Here is a 21,976-nt window from a genome sequence, read left to right as displayed (position 1 = left end):
TGGGCAGAGGCTTGGCAAATAGGTGCAGGCAACTGTTACATTTTGGAGGAAAGAGAAAACAGCCCCCATTTTCATGTTATAAAAGAAAACCAGAAAGGAAGATCAAGCCTACAAATATCATGCTTCTGTCTGGGTAATGAAGAACAGAGCAGCTATCATGTAATATTCCCACTTGAACACCAGAGGAAGCAAGACAGCAGAGCCATGGCTCTGAGCACTGTTCCTACACCAAGACACGAGCATCCTTAGAGGAATGGAGAGATGACCAGGAAGCCATGAAACAAATCATTACTCAAGACATTTATTACAAATGTCACGAACATATTCATAAAGTAAAATTAGTTTAAAAAACAGAGAACAAGAGAGCAAGTGAGAAGACAAGAGCCAGGGCTTCCAAATTACACCTAAAACACAGGAAGATGCCATCTTTATGAATAAGTAGAATTAACTACATTCTTAAAATAGTTTTAGTGCATCGCATTTTTAGAAAAGGGACATATCCTCACCCCCAAGAAACGGTTCCTGAAACACTAAACAGTTTGTGTGACTACTCTAACATGACCACTTGTCTGCTACCAGACCCCCAATGGAAAACAAACACATCTCATGTGTTGCAGGCAACAGTTGCCCTTCAACCACTAATGGGGAATCTCATGAAAATAAAGCATTCTGCTTTCTAAGCTTAGAAAGCAAACTGCATCAGCCACAGGATTATTTCCCACCATCATGGACAGTTTTTCTTGCATCTGCTTAGATTTCTGACAAAAATAACAAACCTCAATCTGATAGTTTTGGTATTAAGATTAAATTAAACATTAATGTTTTCCTCCAAAAACAAACTAAATCACCTCTCAATGCATTAAAAACAATGAGGTAGGCAAAAAAATAAACATGTAGGTTGAATTTTTTTTTCTTCTGCAAGTGCAGACTGTGGTAAAACGGTTGTTGCACTTCTAGGTTTAAACAAAAATTAAACCTTTAACTGAGGCAGTGCTAATACTGTCACACAACAAAGTTCTGGCCGTTAATACAAAATGCACACATTCTCTTTTTCTTTTTTCTTTTTTTAGAACCATTTGCACATGATTTAGGCAAAACTTGGTACACAGAAAAACGACTGAATTCTTGGCCAGGACACCCTCCCCCCCAAAAATTCAAAGAAACAAAATGGGACCCCTTAACCCACCCCACCCCAAACCCCACCCACAAAAAAAAGTTATCCTAGTAACTGTGTCTTTCACATTTTATAAATATTAACTTCTTAGACCTGCACCTTCTTCTTTGTCCACATATTGTCACATTACAAAAAAAGAAATGTCATTAAATACATTGTTAATGTTACTATATTAAATCTGCTCTCTGCTTCAGCAAACTGCTCCTTACACCACCACTTTTCACCTCCTTGTGCCCATTGCCAACAAAACTGATGGCGTGTTCATTGTCGCCACCTTCAGACACCCATAGGACAGAGTTATTCAGAGACAAGGAATTCTGGAGCTGTAGGAAAGGGGTTCTTTCCAGTCTGATGCTCAACCCCAAACACTTCTAGCACCGATGGTAGAATCTGAACAGCACCAGCTGCAATGCAGCCTTGATTTATTTTTAAGAGGGGAAAAGAAAAAAACAGGAATAAACTGTCAAAGAGAGGAGTAGGAAGGAAGGGAGAGAGGACCAACACGTGAGGCCTGCACACACAACTGTCCTGGCTACACCGGTGCAGCTCCAAGCTCCAGTTGCAAGGAATTCCAAGTTCTCAGGATCCTGAAGACTTCAGAGATCAGCAATCCCCAGATCACACTGCTTCTACCAGCTCAGAAGAGAAGTCCTGCCTAATGTCATGAAATAAACCTGACTGCTGCCACCAGACCGAACAGAGGCAAAGAACACCTGCAAAAGAAAGAGAAGGTGCAGTTACCAGGCCTTTCAGTACCTTCCAGCACTCCAAACCATACAAACATACCCCAAACACGACATTGAAAAATTTCTTTAATTAATTTAATTTACTTCAGAATCTATCAAAATTGTAGTCCATCACCAAACTCCATGGAAAACACACCACTGCTAAAAAAAAAAAATACAAACTGAAAGAAAGCCAATAACATAAGGTAACATTACCTTGTCATTGCGTTCACATAAGAATTTTAGTCTCTGAGCCCTTTTGTGCATAAACACACCATCCAAGTGACCAGTTTCCACAGATCGGATCTCTATGGCCTTCTCGCCCCAGCCCATTGTCTGATTGGACCGAATATATGCTTTCAGGGAGGGGAAAATACAAATTGTTAAAGGTAAGAAAACAATCTTATGTGATATATATGTACATGTATGTACACACACTCAAACATACCCCTAAAGCCCTAGTACTTGAAGATTTTGTTTTTAAGGATTCTGTAACCTCTAATCTACCTCTGCTGAACTAATTTCCCTCATGCTTATCTTCAGAAATGGCCCACCAAATGCAGAGCTTTAGTGCATGTTTTTATCATTCCAGTCATGAGAGAAGGTAAGGATCAGAAACTCTGAGTAGACAGATACAGGGACTTCACTGCAACAAAACCAGGACAGTCCGGAGTATAAACACAAAGCTACTAAAACTTCCATATCAGCCTCTGTTCCTGAGTGCCAACAGTGCTTCTAGTTATGGCAGAGCTACTCAAGAGTAAGTTTTCTCTCTATATATACTTCCCACAAAGCAGTTAAAACAAAACAAAACAAAACAAAACATGCCGATTTTCTCTGGAAGTCTCAAGGATTAAATGAGAGACTGTGATAACAGTTTTTAAACAGTATGTATGAGCTGGGCTGGAGGTATAGTTCAGAGGCACAGTGCTTGCCTAGCCTAGTGTGCCTAGGTAAAATCCCCAGTACCCTATCCTCCCCACCCCCACCACCATACAAATTACTTGGGAGTTTGTTCTAAGACAGATCTATGATTATCCTATTTCCATGGTTTACAATCTAACTTTCCACTCTTTCACTCCTATTGCCAACAACTCCACTAAATGCAAAATTAGTATGAGAAATAGATGCAGTCTTAGAAAAGACTCCACTTTCATAAATGCTCCCAATCCCAGGTGCTACGTACCTACAGATGTCGGCATCTCTCCCCACTGCAGAACCACATCCTTGGTGATCCTTCCATATGTGTTCACATAAACCCCCTCATCTTCATAGCACACCAGAAGCTCCATCCCATCAGTGTTAGGGAGGATAATAATTGCATGGGGTTTGATGCTACACTGGATCTAGAGAAGAGCAATAGAGCACAGGGAAGCATGTATGTAGCTATTTCCAGCACTGTCACAGTGGTCAATAAGACTGCCTAGTGAGTGCACTGGTACCATATCCCTGGTGACATATATAGGAAAGAGGTAACATTCTGGAAAATCCATGTGACATGTATCCCAAGTCTACTGTTTACAGGTCATATACTCCACTGACACATTTCCTCAGGCCCCTGAAACTCATTTGAGTAGTAGGCTCCATTTGAGAACCTCTCCCATCCCATAAGTGTTCTGGTCTGCCAGCAATCACCCAAATTCACCCCATGTTAGTCAAAGCAAGGGCTGAGAAGTTTTCAGCAGGGCTTCAGAGAGCCAGAAAAGGATATTTCCACTTTTCTCAGAGCATGGAGCTAATAAAAATGGTATATAACTTAAATACTCACCCCCACATCAAGGGGAAATGAGGAAACCCTGCTGTGTTAGTTCACTAAGCAGAGTAAAAGGAAAAAGTCAAAACAAAATGAAGCCAGTCAACCAACCATAGAGTGTGGGTTCTTTCTTACATGTGTTGGTAGATAAATGTCATAGACTGATCCTGAATCCACATCAACAGCATGGAATCCAGCACTGGATCCATAGATCACTTTCAACCTCTGGCCTTCCTCAACAGTGAGATCCACTAGTAATGGCTTATGTACCAATTCTCCAAATGACTACAAAGAAATAACGAAGAAAGAAACAGTAAGGTGAAGTAGAACTTATACCTCTCAGATGACACTAGAGAAGCAGGAACCAAGGTACTCAGTCCAGGTAGTGAGGCAACAACATAGTTTTCCATCTGGGAAATTATGTCCTCAATCTCTCCTACCCAGTCCAAGCATTCTGCACTGTCACTTTCTATCTAGTCGTGATAAGAAAAACGTGTAAAGTGAAACAGGACTTTCTGCAGCATAATAGCTCTACTCAAATGCGGGTGGTGAAGAGAGGAGCTGTAGAGAATCATATGCTGAGAATCTGACCAACGCTGTCACCCTTACCAATATGTGCACTATAAAGACTCCTGCTGAAATTTTATGACTAAGACTGATAGGGTGACGAAAGGCTATGATGTACTACTGCACAGCATATATGTAGTGCCTGGCTTTAGCTCTTCATTAACATTAGCACTAATAGCTCACAGGACTGGGATGAAGATGAAACAGATATAAAAAAGGTAATATTTAAAAAAAGCAACTAGTATAAAGACAAGATCACAGAAATTGATGTCATTTCATAATGGGTTATCTTTATTCAATAACACTAGAATTTATTTATTAAACCAACATAATAGCCTCATTTATCCTGCTTCACTAGGTAATCACACACAAGCAATCAAAAATATAAAATTTCCAAATAACTAAAATTTACCCCTCCAATAAAATATATCAAAACTATTTTACTATAATTATTTAGGTCGAAAATTTCTTAATTTCTTGACCTGTGCTAAAATGGTCCAAGACAGTATTCTTATTCATACATTTATATTTAGTATAAACTAAGTTATGAAAGAATTATTAAGAATACAAATAAAAAATGATTGCTAATCTTCCATAGATTATTTCTAAAAAACTGTATTTAAATAAAGACTGTAGTCCACTAAAAATTTATTCATACCTTAGAAACCTAACCACCAGGGCTGGTAGTATAGCTCAATGATAAAGGTCTTGTCTAGCATGTGTGAAGCACTAGGTTCAAATCCACACCTCAAAAACAAACAAATATAACCACCAGAGGTATATCTGTGATCAGTTAGTTACATGACAGTATGTGTGAACTCACAAGTGGAAACAGTCCTAATTTTAAAACATAGTGCTCATTCATTTACCTTTCTGAAACTGTACTTGTAAAATGGCAAAAACATCTTATTTTAAAGTTTGGATGTTTAACTGCATTTTTAGAATTTAATTAAAACAGAACCATATTATACTTATTTTTTATTTTTTCCCACTTAATGCATAATACACAATATTAATAATTTTAATTAGTACTCTGGTGAACAGCTATGCTTTAGAACTGTTTGATCTTTATATGCATCCATGTCTTTAATGGAGGGTGGAAGAGGTGTTTTGTCTTTTCCTGTTACTGTACTAACACATCAGTTACTGAGGGCTTAGAAAACAGTTGACTAAGCTTATTACATTACGTTAGAAATGGCCTCTCTTATGGCTGTCTATTAGCACACAGCTTTATAGTGCTAATTTTAACTGCTCAGATTTTTAAAACTGATCCCTGGCTCTTGGTTGCAGCTTGGATGGATGGTGCTATTTTTAAATGTACTTGCTGTTATTACCTTAAAGGCCATGAATTTGTGATATGGCTTAGGGGCCCACGCATAGACTTCCACAGAACTCTTCAAAGCTATTACAAGAAATTTGATCCTTTCATATTTTACTGAAAAACAAATATAAAAAAAAAAAAGAGAGGCACATTATCAGTATCAACACAGAACTCTAACTTCTACAAATTTTATACATATGTATTCCATTGATTCCATCCAAACCAGGAAAGGGGCAAATTCAGATAGACATCAAGCTATACACTTTCCTTTCCCAAATTCTTTAATGTATAATCCATGTTTTCCCACCTTTCTTTAAATGTTGTATTGGATTCAATTCCAATAGTTTGGAGATACTATTAGTGAATGTTTTCACTAATGTTCCTAATCTTCATAGAGTCCAAATATTGTATTATCAAGGACAATGCCAGGCATAGGATCTTAAAAGTCCTTAAGGCTTAGCATTGCTCCATAAGGATAATGACAGTTAATCAGTCTAGAGACTCCAGAGTCACATAAAAAGAAGTCAAGTCTTCCATGCTGCTTTCCCCAAGTTCCACATGGGCTCTCACAGACTGAGGAACAAGAAGTTAAACCAAAATACTTCTGAGTCGTGAATTCTATTAATAGAAGAATCTGTGCACAAGATGAACTTATCACTCCAGGTCATTTCCTCATCTACAGTGATAATTATTTCTAGAATTCTACCAAGTTCTACACCATAAAAGAAGTGCCAAAATGCATCTCTTTTCAACCCCAAAGAAAACCTGCAACCTTTCCATAGTTGCTTTGGTTCCTTCACATAGGTCCAAGACTACACACGATTTAGTACTCTGATGCAGATACACTGGTGGCTTCTATATAAGCTACTTTACATCAAATTATTATGTGATTCTTTGTGCATGAAGGGGTACTTGTTAACTTGATACCTTTTCTTTATTAAACTCCATGAATGATCACCTGAGTTAAGTCATTAACTTTAAGACAAAAGGATTATAAGAGATTATCCAAACCAGCCCTGTTTAAAAGCATATTCTGAAATGTTGGAAATGCTTTGTCTGTACTACCAATGGCAGACAGATACTAGCCAAAAATGTCTACTAGGCAATTAGAATGTACTAGAATAACAGAAGAATTAAATTTCAAGGTTGACTTAATTTTAATTATCTAAATAAACTTTAAAATTAATCGAAATAAACTGTTCCTTTTTTTCTCTTTCTACATTTTTTATTGGTGCATTATAGTGATGGGATCTGATGTTGCATATTGGTACATGCACACAATATCATTTGTCCAATAGCACTGCCCAGAACTTCCCCCCTCCCTCTTTCCTTTCCTCTTCCCCACTTTGTTCCTTTCCTCTACTAATCTCCCCTTTGATTTTCATGAGCTCCCCACTCCTTCCACCTTTCTTTTCCTTTTTCCTCTTTTTATGGAGGGTAGTGGGAATGTGGGTGTGGGGTACCAGGAATGGAATCCAAGGGTGCTTAATCACTAAGACACTTCTCCAGCCCTTTTATTTTGAATCATGGTCTCATTAAGTTGCTGAGGTTGTCTTCAAACCTGTGATCTTCTGCCTCATCCTTCTGAGATGCTGGGATTACCACCAAGCCTGGCTTCCTTTTTGTCTCTAACTTCCACATATGAAAGAAAACACTCAACCCTTCACCTTCTGAGTTTGGCTTATTTTGCTTATCATAATGGTCTTTATACCCATCCATTTCCCTGAATATGACATAATTTCATTTTATTTATGGCTACACAAATTCCATTATGTCTATACACCACATTTTCTTTATCCTTTCATCAGCTGATGGACATCTGGGCTGGTTCCATAGTTTGGCTGTTGTGAATTATGCTGCTATGAACATAAGTATGCATGTATCACTGTACTATAATGACTTTTAATTTTCAAGATAAATACTGAGGAGTGATATATAGCTGGATCATATGGTAATTTCATGCATAGTTTTCCGAGGAATCGCCATACCCATTTCCATAGTGGTTCTACTAATTTATCATCCTAACAACAGTGTAAATGCTCCTTGGTCTCCACATCCTCTCCACCATTTATTATTGTTTGTATTCTTGATGACTGCCATTTTGACTGGTAAGAGATAAAACCTTAGTGTAGTTTTTATTTGTTTTTCCCTAATTACTAATGATGTTGAACATTTTTTCATATTATTTGTTGACCATCTATATTTCTTCTTTTGAGAAGTATCCATTTAGTTCATTTGCCCATTTATTAATTGGGCTATTTGTTTTTTTGGTGTGATGTTTTTGGAGTTTTTTTTTATATATTCTACATATTAATCCTCTGTCAGAAGAGTAGCTAGAAAAGATTTTTCTCCCATTCCATAGGTTCTCTCTCCAAATTGCGAGTGGTTTCCTTTGTTGTGCAGAAGCCTTTTAATTTGACTTCATTCCATTTATTAACTCTCTTGGCATTATTTCAGCAGTCCTATTGAGAAAGTCATCATCTGTACCTAAAGACTGGAGTGCTGACCTTACATTTTCTGGTCTAACTCCTAGGCTTTTAATCCATTTTGAGTGGATTTTTGTGCAGAGTGAGAAATAAGGTTCTGATATCATTCTTCCATATAGGGTTAACCAATTTTTCCATTACACTTTGTCTTAAAGAGGTTCTTTTCTCCAGTGTATGTTTTTGGCACCTTTGTTGAGGATCAACAGAGGCTTTGTCTCTGTGTCTTCTATTCTGTACTATTCGGCTATATGTTTTTAGGCCAGTACCATGCAGTTTGTTATTCTGAAACAGCCCCCTGTTCTTGATGGCAACTATATTCAAGTTAATGAATGAATGGTGTTATTTATACTTATCTCCAGAAAATATCTGTGATTCATTCTGTAAGAACAGCAGGCTTTAAGACTATTGTTTTGTTCTGATGAAAATCCCAGTATAATATAACACTATTGCCTCTAGCTCCCCTGTAGGATAATCCATTCATGTTTAATTGAGCTGTTATGAGAAGTTCATTAAATTTAGCCTTTAGTTATACCTCAACAAATAAAAGTACATCATAAAAACACAACACAGAGAACCCTCGTCCTCAAATCTACACCAAAGAAATAATACTATCTCTGTATCTCTGGAATCATTATTAACCAATGAGCTGGGTGTTTTAGATAGACTGCAGAAACTTTGCAGTGTCAAGTATCATAATATGCCTGACATTATTATATTATATTATGTTTTATTATATATATTATATTATGTTCCCATATTATATTATGGGAACAAAGGGACTCAGTATAGTATGCACCTGCATAAGCACAGAAAACAAAAAACATGCAAGCAGAGATCAATGTTCAATGAATTCCTAATGTTAATCAGTCCTAGACCAACCTCCTGTTTCAAATCCATTAGAATATATTATTATTCCCATAAAACTTTGCCTTGGCTAAGGTCCATTATTTCCCCTTTTCATATATAATAAAAAATTGACTTTGGTTTTGTTCCTGTAAGATTTCACTTCACTGTGTCAGATTAGGGAGGGGAGGGGAAGAGGGGAAAGGAAGGACAGCAGAATAAAACAGATTATTGCTGTGTGTATATACGTGACTGCATGACCAATGTGATTCTGCAACCTGTACACTCAGAAAAATGAGAAATTATATCCCATCTGATTCAATGTATGGTATGTCAAGATCACTGTACTGTCATGTGTAACTAATTAAAACAAATTAAAAAATTATAAAAAAAATTCTAAAGAAAAATAGATAGATAGATAGATAGATAGATAGATAATAAAAGCTCAATAGGACAGGCAGACTCTCTTGATACCTTGTCTAATCAGACCTATCTAGGCATCTTTCTCTACAGAGCCAGTAAGACATTTGCATATGATGTGTTACTGGTCTTTATCATGGAATTTTTTTTATATACACGAGATCCTTTTTTCTATTCTTTTCCTTTTAACACCAACTCCTTCTCCTTGGATGTATTTTTCACTCACATAATCATTTAATGGTTCTTCCTTATATCATCGTCATCTTTTTTTTTTTTTTAAATGGTGAAAATGAAATTCCAAATCAAGGTGAGAACATTAGAGTAGAGGAAAGGAACAGGGGAGGAAGGGAGGGGGAAAGTGCTGGGGAGTGATATTGGCCAAATTATATTGTTATTATGTGTGCGTGTACAAATATGTAACAACAAATCCCATCAATATGTACAACAATAATATACTAATAAAAAATATGGGAGAAAAAACAAAAAAAGATTTCACTTCATAAAAATCAATGCCTACATACCAAAAGGGGCAGGAGTGGGGACAACAATCAGTTCCCATGAAACATGGACTGGCCAACTAGAAGCGTTTGCTAATTACGAGCATGGCAGCGTTGTGCAGTGCACTTAATTAAAAACAACAAGCCACGACTCTATATGGATCACCCAAGTGTTCTATCATTGATGTCAAGGACCTACAGTCCTCTAAATGAAGAATGAGTTGGTATATAAGAAGGACTCCATGTCAACTGGCTTTCATTTGGCAAGGCTTCCTTAAAGAAATTACTTTGAATCGCATCTTGGTTGGGGGGGGGGGGGGGCGGGGACTAAGGACAGAGCAAGCCGAGGGAACACACTGTTAAGCTCATAGGTACACGTGGCAGTAATACGATGTCTAAATAAGAATTCAAGATTAGAAGAAGCCTTCAAAACAGAATATCAAAAGGAGCCACACGTTTCAGAAGCAAGTTTCAAAGAATACATAATTATAAACTTAAACCCTAATTATAAACTTAACCCTAATTCATCTCTGGAAAAAACAAAACACTTAGGCCCCCACTGGAACTTACCAACTTTATAATGTACACATCCTTCCAAATCACCTACGGTTGTCCACCCTTGCTTCTTTTCAACTTCGGGATCATTGTGAAGTATTTTATTTCTTAACCAGGACAAATAGTAGACACGTAACTTATCCTTTTTGCCTAGCAAAATAAATATAAACAGGTATCATCAATAACAATAGCAAATGAAAGAAACTTCTATGAATACCAAATATCATTTCCAAGAGATTATTTTGCATCTAAGTGTTACCAGAGATTCAATTTAAAAGCTCTTCAGGTGGGCTTTTGAACCTCCTACATAATTATCAATGGGTATATTGCATGGCTAAAAGGAAAGGTTTAAAAATAATGAACTCACACTTACATAGATGGATAGTTACCATTAAATCAGTAGGAATACTGTGACATTGTGAAATACATACTGTCCCTGTTTCCTGGCAAATTCCTTAGAATCTTCAAAGTGATAATGTGTCTATTTGGGTGTTGATAACTGGCTAGAGGCTGGCAGCCCCTGGGTAGCTTCAGAATTGGGATGGCCATCAGGAAGACCACTGCAGAATTAGAAGTTGGGGCCTTTAGCTCTACCCCCACCATCCAGGGAGGGAAGAGTGGGTGAAGGTTAAGTTCATCTTCACTGTCCAATGAAGTCAATCATGCCTATGTAATAAAGGTTCTTTAAAAGCACAGGGCTCAGATGAACTTCTAGATAGCTGAACACACTGGAGATTCCTGAGAAATGGTATGCTTAAACAAATACCAAAAAGGAGCCACATGTTTCATAAAAAAGTGCCCGGAAGTCTTGTGACCTTTCTTTTTTACCTCACACTATGCATTTCTGCATCTGTATCCTTTGTAATATACAGCAAACATCTTTCTCTGAGTTCTGTTTGCCAGAAAAATCAATCAAACCCAAGGAGCGGGTTGTTGAAAGCCCAATTTATAACAAGTTCTTGGGTCCTGGATTTGTAACTGGTGTCTAAAGGAGATATAGGATAGAGGGTCTTGTACAAATGAGCCTTCAATCTGTGTGCGATGTGATGCCACTTCCAGTAGATACTTTCAGAAATGAACTGAATTAGGGGACACTCAGCTGGTGTGACCTGCTGAAGTAACTGCTTGCTTACTTCTCCTCACACCTGTACAACAACACAACCAATAAAGCTTATAATATGCTTTCACATGTATTACACCATCTGTCCCTCAAAACTCTCTAAAGTAGCTGTTTTTTCAATTTGACAGATAAGCACAGGGATTAAATCAATCCCCCACGCAACTGGGGGAAGATGCAAACCACTTGAATAGCTGATATCTAGATTATGTAATAAACTCCTATAAATCAAATAGAGATAACCATATAGAAAAACCAGGCAAGAACTAGAATAGGCTCATATACTTCACAAAGGTGCTTGCAGTTAATAGCTGAAAGTACATTAAAACCATGAAATAAAATTTTAAAACACGTATCAGAATGTCTAGAATTAAAAGGTCAGGCAAAGTGTGGAGCAACTAGAAACTTCATAAACTACTGCTGAGTAATTCTGAAGAGTTGGGCATTATCTATTAATCTAAAATATATGCATGCCCTACCTAAAGTACAATGCCTTCTCTTCTCAAATAATGAGTTTTTTGAATATCCCAATACATCAACAAATGTGTGCACAAGAGCCTCCAGAGAGGAAACAACATAAATCTTTCTATCAATGCCAAAATGAGTAAATAAACTGTGGCACAGTCACACATAGGGACAAAGGGGAACCAACTATGGCTACAAGCAACAAAAATTGACGATAAGCAAGGGCAGCTACACACTGCCAACAGACTAGAGGAAAAAACAGGAGCTATCATATCAAACAAAATCAAAACATACTCATTGGAAAAAACTCTTGGGAAAAAAGAAGGGAACTGCCTCAGTTTGATAAAGCACATCAGTCTTAATGGTTAGAAACTAGATGATTCTCCTCTGATATTTAGAAATATGGGGAGAAGAACTCCTCTCACATCTCTTACTAGACATAATATTGGGTATCCAACCTAATGCCGTAAGTCCAAAACCAAGGGAAATAAATAAGAATTGAGAAGGAAGAAACAAAATTACTATGTTTGTTTATAAGTAAAAAAATACCAAAGAATCAGCAAAAATCAAAACAAAACAACCCACAAACAAAAAATTCCTCAAACTATCAAACAATTATAGTGAAGTTGCAGGATATAAGCTTATTACACAAAAGTCAATGATTTCCCTACATACTAGCAACAAGTAAGTATAATTTGAAATTAAAAATGTCATTTACATTAGTACCAAAATGAAACAGGTATAAATCTAATAAAATAGACCTTTTTGAGATCTATTTGAGGAAAACAGTAAAATTCTGATAAAAAGTTTCAAGGAATCAAATAAATGGAGAGAGATTCCATGTTCATGGACAGGAAGACCCAACATTATCAAGCTGTCAGTTCTTCCCAACCTCATCTACAGATTTAATGTAATTCTAATGAAAATCACAGCAAGTTATTCTGTTAAACTGACTCTAAAATTTAAATGGAGAGACAATGCAGTCAACATAATGTTTTTTTTTTTTTTTTTTTAAAGTTAAGAGTAGACAATTCCTGACTTATACTGCACATCTACAGGAATCAAGACAATGAGGCTGACAACAAAGAGATCATGTGGAACAAAATGAATATCCCCAAATAGACCCACACAATCACTGTGAACAAATCTTTAACGAAGGAACAAAGACAATTCAATGGAGAAAGCACTTTTTTTTAAAAACCTTGGATTCGACGATAATTTTAGATAAAACACCAAAAGCATAATACATCAAAGAAAAAAATTATAAGTTGGGCTTCATTAAAATTTAAAACATCTGCAAAGGACAGTGCTCAAGAGAATGAGCAGATAAGCTATAGGCAGGAAGAAAATATTTAAAAAACACTTATTTGATAAAGATTTCTATCCACTGGGGAATGATATTGGCCAAATTATATGGTTATACTGTGTGCATGTATAACATGACAAATCTCACCATTATGTATACTATAATGCATCAATAAAGAAAAAATATGGAAAAAAAAACTTCTATCCAAATTATTCTAAGAATTCTTAAAACTCAACAATAGGAAAAAAGCATCCCAGTTACCAAATGGCCTAAAGAAGTTCAACACTATATATCACTAGGAAACCACAAATTAAAACAAGATAACACTTGTAGTGCTATCCTATCAGTACCTCTAAAATCTAAAATACTGACAATGCTGAATTCTGAAGGGAATGTGGAGCAAGAGAAACTCTCATTCATTGCCTGTGGGATGCAAAAATGATACAGCTGCTTTGGAAGGCAGCCTGGTAGTTTCTTACAAAGCTAAATATAGTCTTTCCATGTGTCCTAGTTAGTTGTACTTGTGTTTACAAAACACACAAGGTGAAAGCTTATGTCCATGCAAAGAGTTGCACACAAATATTTATACGGCAATTTTATACATAATTGCCAAAGCCTGGAAGCAACCAAAATGTCTTTTAATAAGTGAAGTTATCAAGTTATACACAACTACATACTACATGATTATAATTATATGTCATCCTTAAAAAGGAAAAGCCATGATAACAATAGATCACTTATGGCCAAGGCCTCAAGAGGAAGGATGAATGAGGGGTTTTAGGGAACTTAAACTAGTCTAAAAGGTACAATAATACCAGATATGGGTTGTTTGGCTTGGGATATTTTACCCCCAAAATTTGTGTGTTAGGTAATTTAAGAATGTTCAGAGATGAAATCATTAGATTATGACACCTGTAATCTGATCAGTAGATTAATTCACTACATGGATTCATAACGTGAATGGACTACTGAGTGGTAATAGCAGCAGGTAGAGTGTGACTAAAGTAGATTACTGGGGGGTATAGCCTTAGAATGTATCTCATCTCTGTCTTTCCCTCTGGTCCACCACAGCCATGAGCTGAGCAGCTTCCCTCTGCCACTCCCTTCTACTACAATGTTCTGCCTCACCTTGGACCCAGAACAATGGAGTAGGTTGACCATGGACTAAAAAGCTCTGAAATGCATGCCTCAAACAAAAATTTCCTGCCCTCTAAGTTGTTCTTGTCAGGTATTTTGGTCACAGCAATGCAAAGCTGACTAATACACATGTCATCACATGTTTGTCAAAACCACTAAAAAATAAACCACACAAAATATTTTTCCTAATATAAACTCTATGTTTAGTTAATACTAATGAATTATTATTACATAATAAAGTGTACAAAATGTACCACACTAATAAAATATGTTAATAGGGGAAAATAGGTGTGTCAAAGCTGTGTACATCTTCTCTCACATTACTGTAAATCTGCAATATAGTTACATCTCTTTTAATCAGTACATCAGGAAATGTGCTAAGATTTAGCACATAACGTTAAAATGTAAACAGTGTCTTAGATTCTGCTTTACTAAACAGACTTACCAGATATTGTCACCAAGACATTTAAGCCCTCGAGTACATCCATTTGCTGAAACCGTCTTCGATTGATCAGAGGATATACCTTCCCTTGGCCACTTCTGTCCAGCAGCATCAGGCCACTCTCTGTGCCCACAAGCAAATTCACTCCTGTTTCATGGACACAGAAAAGCCTAAATTTTATGCTGTGCTTAGCAAAGAGCCGGATTGTAAGGAAACGGTAATATTACCTACTTGGAAAACAAGACAGCTTCCTTAATTCATCAAGAAAAAGAAATGCCTATAATAGCAACCAAACTTCCATCACTGTATAGGAGTAATAGGGACATACTTGGCTATGAGAAAGGATATAAGGGGAAGAACAGGGGTGCCTCACCCACTCAATTTCTTTCATAGCTCATCTACTTCCAGTTCTTTAATTCCTCACGAATGTTAGGAGCTCACTATCTCTGTGGCTTTACAGATCTATATCTAACTGGCCACATGAGATACTTAAACAATCCTTCACCTGACAGCATGGTGTCTTCATGCTTTCTTTATCTTCACTGGCAACCTTCTGGGATGAATTTTATATAGATACAGGTTCCCTCAACTCCTTATCAGCTTATGAGTCTACGTTTATGCTCAGTTTAAGCTTTTCTTAAGATCCTTCTCCACAGGCATCAAGACACAACCCAGTTCCCTTGTTTCTCCATCTCTTAAGAATATTAAAATATTGGGAACTTTCCCTAGGACCCATTCTAACTTTCTGACCACGTACTTCCTACTCCTGTGCTGCAGTGGGACATCCCCTTCCATTTGACAAACTTGCTCTGCTTGTTAAAACGGAGACCCTGCTGTTGTTATCTGGATGATAACATACATACCCACCTGTGCATGAGCAGTTTCTCTGAACCAATAACTCCTATTCCACACTGTACCTCCTTGTTCTATCTGCCTGCTTTTCCATCTGACACAGATTTCAATTGAAACCAGCTTCCCCATTTTGCAAAACTAGCCAAATTAGGCACCAAATCCTGGTAAGGCCTCCTCTGCTCTCCTTTCCTTTCCCTATCCTTTGTTCTCACTCCAGTTCAGGCTTTGGCAACCTTGTAATAGATGGACAGAGATCTTAATTCAGACTATTAAGACTTTCTCTTGACTGCACATTAAATCAATTCTCATCTTCCTAAAATTACCCACTGAGCCAGATTGTACCTTTAAAACCCACACACTCTATGGAGAAGAATTTTCAAAAGCCTTAGGCTGGCATTCAAGACTTCTTGTCCTTGAACCACCATAGTTCTCCCTCTTTATCATTCTCTTATTTTCAAAAATGTTCCTGCTTCCTTGCTATAGAAATTTCATTGTCTAAACCACCTCTGTAACATATAGCACCAATTATCTTATACTCTGAGGGAACTAGGAACATATATGCTTGCAGTGATCAACTTTGTTGGGTAATAAACTCATTGAGATAAGGAATAAAGTATTTGTGCTTTTGTAAAGTATTTGCTCAGTCAACACTATCAGGGAGATGGAATAGCAGGGAAGAGTATCATGGCAAGTTCACACACACCCTATTTTCAGCGAATATGAAATGAATAATTGTGACAGCAATGAGAGAACAGCCTCCCAGAGCTTCCTCACAGCTCTGTTCCTGCTCAGGTAGGTATTATGCCAACATCTGATGGATAGTAATCTACCCAAGAATCCTTTGAGGAAACTGGAAAGACGGGAGCCTAGAATTTACATTCATAATTACCATCACTGTTAACCTAAACTCAAGTGAGAATGGCAGTGACTGACACTGCCAAGCACTCAAGGATAACAGGAACAAGCCAAAGCACCACAGGTTAAACTATCACACCACCACACCTGGAGACCTCAAAAAAAAAAAAAAAAAACCTTATGAGTGCCAGAAATATTTACAGTTCCTGATAATAGTATGACCTGATGTAAGTACACAACTGAAAATCTATTCAGCACACAATATATGTCTCCATCTTGCCCTATGGGAATAGTGTACAACTCTAAGAGCATCATGCACACACAACTCCACCCTTCCACAGGTGCTTCCTACCCAGTGTGATCTTTTAAAATACAGTTTTTAGAGCCTGGCAGAATATCAATAGCTTCAAAAAACTTCAAGAAAACCTCAGAAATTTGGGGAAAAGCAGAAGGCTGGGATTTGGAGTGAAACTTAAAAGTGAATGACCCCCACAAAAGATCACCCAGTTTCTTCTATCATCCATAATCTTCTTACAGAAAATACCAAGCTAGACTGTCCAAAAAAAAACTTTCTACAGTGATATAAATGCTTTTTGTCTGCATTGTCTACCAGACAATGGTCACATGTGACTAATCAATCACATGTGGCAACATCAATCTAAATGGCAAAAAATTGGAAGCATTACCTCTAAAAACTGGAACAAGAGAGATGCCCTCTTTCACCACTTCTATTCAACATAGTCCTTAAATCTCTAGCCAGAGCAATTAGATGAAAGAAATTAAAGGGATACAAATAGGAAAAGAAGAAGTCAAAACTATCATTATTTGTTGACAATATAGAGGATCCAAAAAACTCCACCAGAAAACTTTTATAATTAATGAATTCAGCAAAATAACAGGATATAAAAATCAATACCCATAAATTAAATGCATTTCTATACATCAGTGATGAATCCTCTAGAGAAAGTAGGAAAACTACCCCATTCACAATAGCCTCAAAAAAAAACAAAACAACAACAAAAAACCTTGGGAATCAATTTAACAAAAGAGGTGAAAGACTTCTACAATGAAAACTACAGAACACTAAAGAAAGAAATTGAAGCAGACCTTCAAAGGTGGAAAGATCTCCCATGCTCTTGGATAGGCAAAATTAACATTGTCAAAATGGCCATACTACCCAAAGTGCTACACAGGTTCAGTGTGATTCCAATTAAAATCCCATCATCATTCCTTATAGAAATAGAAAAAACAATCATGAAATTCTTTTGGAAAAATAAGAGACCCAGAATATTCAAAGCAATCCTTATCAAGAAGAGTGAAGCAAGATGCATCATAATACTAGACCTTAAACTATACTACAAAGCTATATTAACAAAAACAGCATGGTATTGGCACCAAAAGAGGTATGTAGACCAATGGTACAGAATAGAAGACACAGAGACAAACCCACATAAATACATTCATCTCCTACTAGACAAAGACACCAGAAACATACATTGTAAAAAAGATAGCCTTTTCAACAAATGGGCTGGGAAAACTGGAAAGCCATATGCACCCAAATGAAATTAAACCCCTATCTCTCACCATGCACAAAACTCAACTCAAAGTGGATCAAGGAACTAGGAATTAGATCAGAGACCCTGTGCCTAATAGAGGAAAAAGTCAGCCTGAATCTTCATCATGTTGGATTAGGCCCCGACTTCCTAAACAAGACTCCTACAGTGCAAGAAATAAAATCAAGAATGAATAAATGGGATGGATACAAACTGAAAAGCTTCTTCTCAGCAAAAGAAACAATCAATGAAGTGAAGAGAGAGCCTACATTTTGGGAGCAAATTTTTGCCACACACATGTCAGATAGAGCACTAATCTCCAGGACATATAAAGAACTCAAAATATTTAACACCAAAAAAACAAACAACCCAATCAATAAATGGGCTAAGGATCTGAACAGACATTTCTCAGAAGATATACATTCGATCAACAAATATATGAAAAAACGTTCAAAATCTCTAGTAACTAGAGAAATACAAATCGAAACTAAGATTTCATCCCACACCAGTCAGAATGACAGTTATCAAGAATACAGACCACAATAGGTGTTGGCGAGGATGTGGGGGAAAAGACACATTCATACATTGCTGGTGGGACTGCAAATTGGTGCAGTCTGGAAAGCAGTATGGAGATTCCTTAGAAAACTTGAAATGGAACCACCATTTGACCCTGCTATCCCACTCCTCGGTCTATCCCAAAGGACTTAAAATCAGCATACTACAGTAAACAGCCACATCAATGTTCATAGCAACACAATTCATAATAGCTAAACTGTGGAAGCAACCTAGATGCCTCTCAAAAGATGAATGGATAAAGAAACTGCATATCTTCAGGTAAATGGATAGAGTTGGAGAATATCATGCTAAGTGAAGTAAGCCAATCCCCCAAAACCAAAGGTTAATGTTCTCTCTGATAAGTGGATGCTGATCCATAATGGGGAGTGGGGGGGAACACATGTGTATGGGAAAAATGACGGAACTTTGATGGGGTGAAGGGGAGGGAGGGGGAGGGAGGGGCCATGGGGGCAGGAAAGATGGTAGAATGAGATGGACATCATTACCATAGGTAAATGTATAACTGCACATATGGTGTGATGCTACATCTTGTACAACCATAGAAATGAAAAGTTGTGCTGCAGTACAATGAATCAAAATGCATTCTGCTGTCATATATACCTAATTGAAATAAATAATTAATTTTAAAAATATTTGAAATGTAGCTCATGTAACTTAGAAACTGGGTATTTTACTTTAATTCATTTAAGCAGGTGCTCCCATAATAGGCAGTGTCACTATGGATGATACTGATATTACATAACCTCATGGTATTAAATTAGAGTTTGTGAGTTCTTGTTTAATAGAAATCATATAAATATTAGAGTGACTTAATAGAAAAAGTTGCTGTTCAATTTGAAAAAAAATGTCAATAAGAAAAATTAATATTTATTCCATGAAGTACACTCCACTTATTTTCATATAATTTTACTTGTGAGGTTGACCATGTTACCCTGACTAAATAAGACAAAATTTATTAGACTTATTTCTTCCACATGCCTAGGTGAGTCAATTCTAAATAGCTTTAAACTTCTCTGCACAAAAGACAAACATTCTCTGATAGAGCTGATGCCAAACAGAGCCCATTCTGAAGGCTAAATTATATAGGACATTTAGATATTTTCCTTATCAAGTAGCTTAAAAGTGAAAAACAAAATACTTCTGTCAAGAATATGGTAGTCTACCGAAAACATGAATCATATCAAGAAATAAATTATTTGTGGTTTTCAAAAATAAGTAGCACATAGAGTGTCAACTCCCCAACCTTGTCCTTCTGCCATGACATTTCTGCCTTGCTTTGGGCCATGCCCTATGGAATTAAATGGTCATGGACTGAACTTCTGAAACTGAGTCCAAAATAAACATGTACTCCACTTAAAACAATAAAATAAAATAAGCAGCACATAAGTAGAAATCACAAGATTTTACAGTGGGAAAGAAAAAAGGAATAAAAGATAAAGCTGAAAAAAATCTTTCATATCCATTAAAAACTGCTGATATTTTGGCACTTATATCCTACCTTTTAATTCTCTATTATATTACTTAAAGTGCACAGTCATTGGAAAGTAGCAACCTTGAAAGTAGCAATCTTGAAAATTGAAGGCCTTAAGAAAAAATCTGAACTACATGATTTAATAATATTTAATAATAATACATTTTTAACTTCAACTTTTAGATATAAGTAAATCTTTTAATGCCAATGTTAAGAGCTCCTTCCTGTAATCATTTTAATTGTTCACACAGTAGTTTACTAAGAATTGCAACTGTGTTCATAGGAATCCTGTGTAGGTTGATGGGAGAAATGCCTAACAGTTCTACGTCTCATGATTTAAAATTTCATTTAGGTTCTGAGATAAACTATCATGTTAAAGGTAAGTGCAGACAATTCATTATGAACACAACAAAAAATAATCATATTCAAAATGTGCTAAAATAAACCTGGCTTCAAACAGGGAAAAAATCACAGCACCTATAGACCTAGATACTCAAGATGATCACACACACACACACACACTATTAAATACACATTTATATATAAGAAATACAAAGCAATTTATAGCAATTTATGAGTCATTCATAAGATGATTACAGAAGAATGTTTGTTGCTAGCATTTAGGAAATGCAAAAAAATAACTTGTGTGTGCATTTTACCATTCAAAAATAATACCACCTATAATATATTCTGAAATTTTTCTTGTGGGGCTATAGCACCCATAGCACATATTTTAATTTTTCTGAATCTAAATCTTTCAGAGGTTCCTTTTTAACTGAGGAGGTGACTTAAATCACAGTCACAGCAGTTTTAAAAAACCCATCCCTGAGGTACACCAATCCCCAAAGCATCTCAACACACTTATTTACACAAACGTATTTCAATGTTAATTCATCTCCCTATCTGTTCTTTTAACATGATGATAAAATGTGAAGTTTCAGTGCATTAAAAAAAAAAAAAAAAAAAAAAAAGGAAAAAAGAAAAAATGTCCTAAGATACTGTTGAATTTTCTTAGAAGTCCTGAAGGAGTTAATCAGGAAAAGAAAGATTTCAGAAGTCTCATTTTTAACTAATAAAAATTCAGCTGATGGTATACAGAATGGGGTTCAGAACTCAGAATGGGGTTCAGCACTCTCTAGGGCACTAGTGAAACATAAAGTTAAGAATAAGACTACTCCCAAACACAACTATTCAGAATAAAAATAATGCAGCATGATAAACACGGATTACTACTTTGAAAAGTATTGATTTATTTCACACTATCGCTATACTGTATATAGGTAATGTTAATAGTTTTTTGGGGACACAAATGCTCTCAATGAAATCCTTTAATATGAAAGAAAATGATGAAACTCCACTCCCTGAAATGGTGGCAACTGACATCATGTGACATCCATGTGCTGGTGATGATGCTGTGTCAGGTGCTTCCATAATGCCTACAATCCCCAAAGAGTTATTCTTACCTTTACTAAACTATGTGATTAATAAAGAAAAAAACAATTATATATTATTAGAGTTTTCAGAATACTTTTCCAGTAGTTACAAGGCCAGAAATCCAGATCTCAAGGTATAAAAAAGAAAATAGGTATACCTGCAATGGATATCAACTCTCCCCAAAACCTTGGGTGAGCAGACAAGTAGGAGCTTATGAACAGGGTGAGAAGTCAAGGAAAGACTAAATAAAAAGAAGGTAGATAAGGAGGAATGAGGAGGCCCCCTTCCTCAACAAAAGGAAGCAGAAACACTTTTGAGGTTTGAAAGATGAAAGTGGAAGCCCTTATGTCAGCCCCAACTGTTTTTCCTATGAAGCATCAGGAAGGAGAGTGGCTAAGTATGCCAGAGACCAGAGTGGGTGAGGAGA

General features: G+C 36.5%; 1 protein-coding gene across 37 annotated transcripts in view; it reads right to left on the bottom strand.

The window, feature by feature from the left end:
* Positions 1 to 285: 285 nt before the first annotated feature.
* Map4k4 (mitogen-activated protein kinase kinase kinase kinase 4) overlaps positions 286 to 21,976 on the bottom strand; it is a 184,972-nt gene continuing 163,281 nt past the window's right edge. For 21 of the 37 annotated variants that reach the window (XM_046419983.2, XM_058571423.1, XM_046419974.2 and 18 more), the window contains 7 exons: positions 14,812 to 14,955; positions 10,357 to 10,491; positions 5,554 to 5,654; positions 3,788 to 3,937; positions 3,086 to 3,245; positions 2,116 to 2,255; positions 286 to 1,887 (listed from right to left, as the gene is read on the bottom strand). In XM_046419983.2, coding sequence (XP_046275939.1) covers positions 1,804 to 1,887; positions 2,116 to 2,255; positions 3,086 to 3,245; positions 3,788 to 3,937; positions 5,554 to 5,654; positions 10,357 to 10,491; positions 14,812 to 14,955 — 914 coding nt within the window. In that variant the 3' untranslated portion in view covers positions 286 to 1,803. Of the gene's footprint in view, positions 1,888 to 2,115; positions 2,256 to 3,085; positions 3,246 to 3,763; positions 3,938 to 5,553; positions 5,655 to 10,356; positions 10,492 to 14,811; positions 14,956 to 21,976 lie in introns of all 37 variants that reach the window. The other 16 variants (XM_046419971.2, XM_058571418.1, XM_058571412.1 and 13 more) reach the window with 1 other exon arrangement.

This window comes from Marmota monax, unplaced genomic scaffold, assembly GCF_021218885.2.
Source record: "Marmota monax isolate L192 unplaced genomic scaffold, Marmota_monax_Labrador192_F-V1.1 WCK01_AAM20220418_F8-fsc00178, whole genome shotgun sequence".
In the NCBI taxonomy this organism is placed as follows: Eukaryota; Metazoa; Chordata; class Mammalia; order Rodentia; family Sciuridae; genus Marmota; species Marmota monax.
Note: the sequence above shows the minus strand (reverse complement) of the source record. Positions and strands in the feature narration are given on the sequence as shown.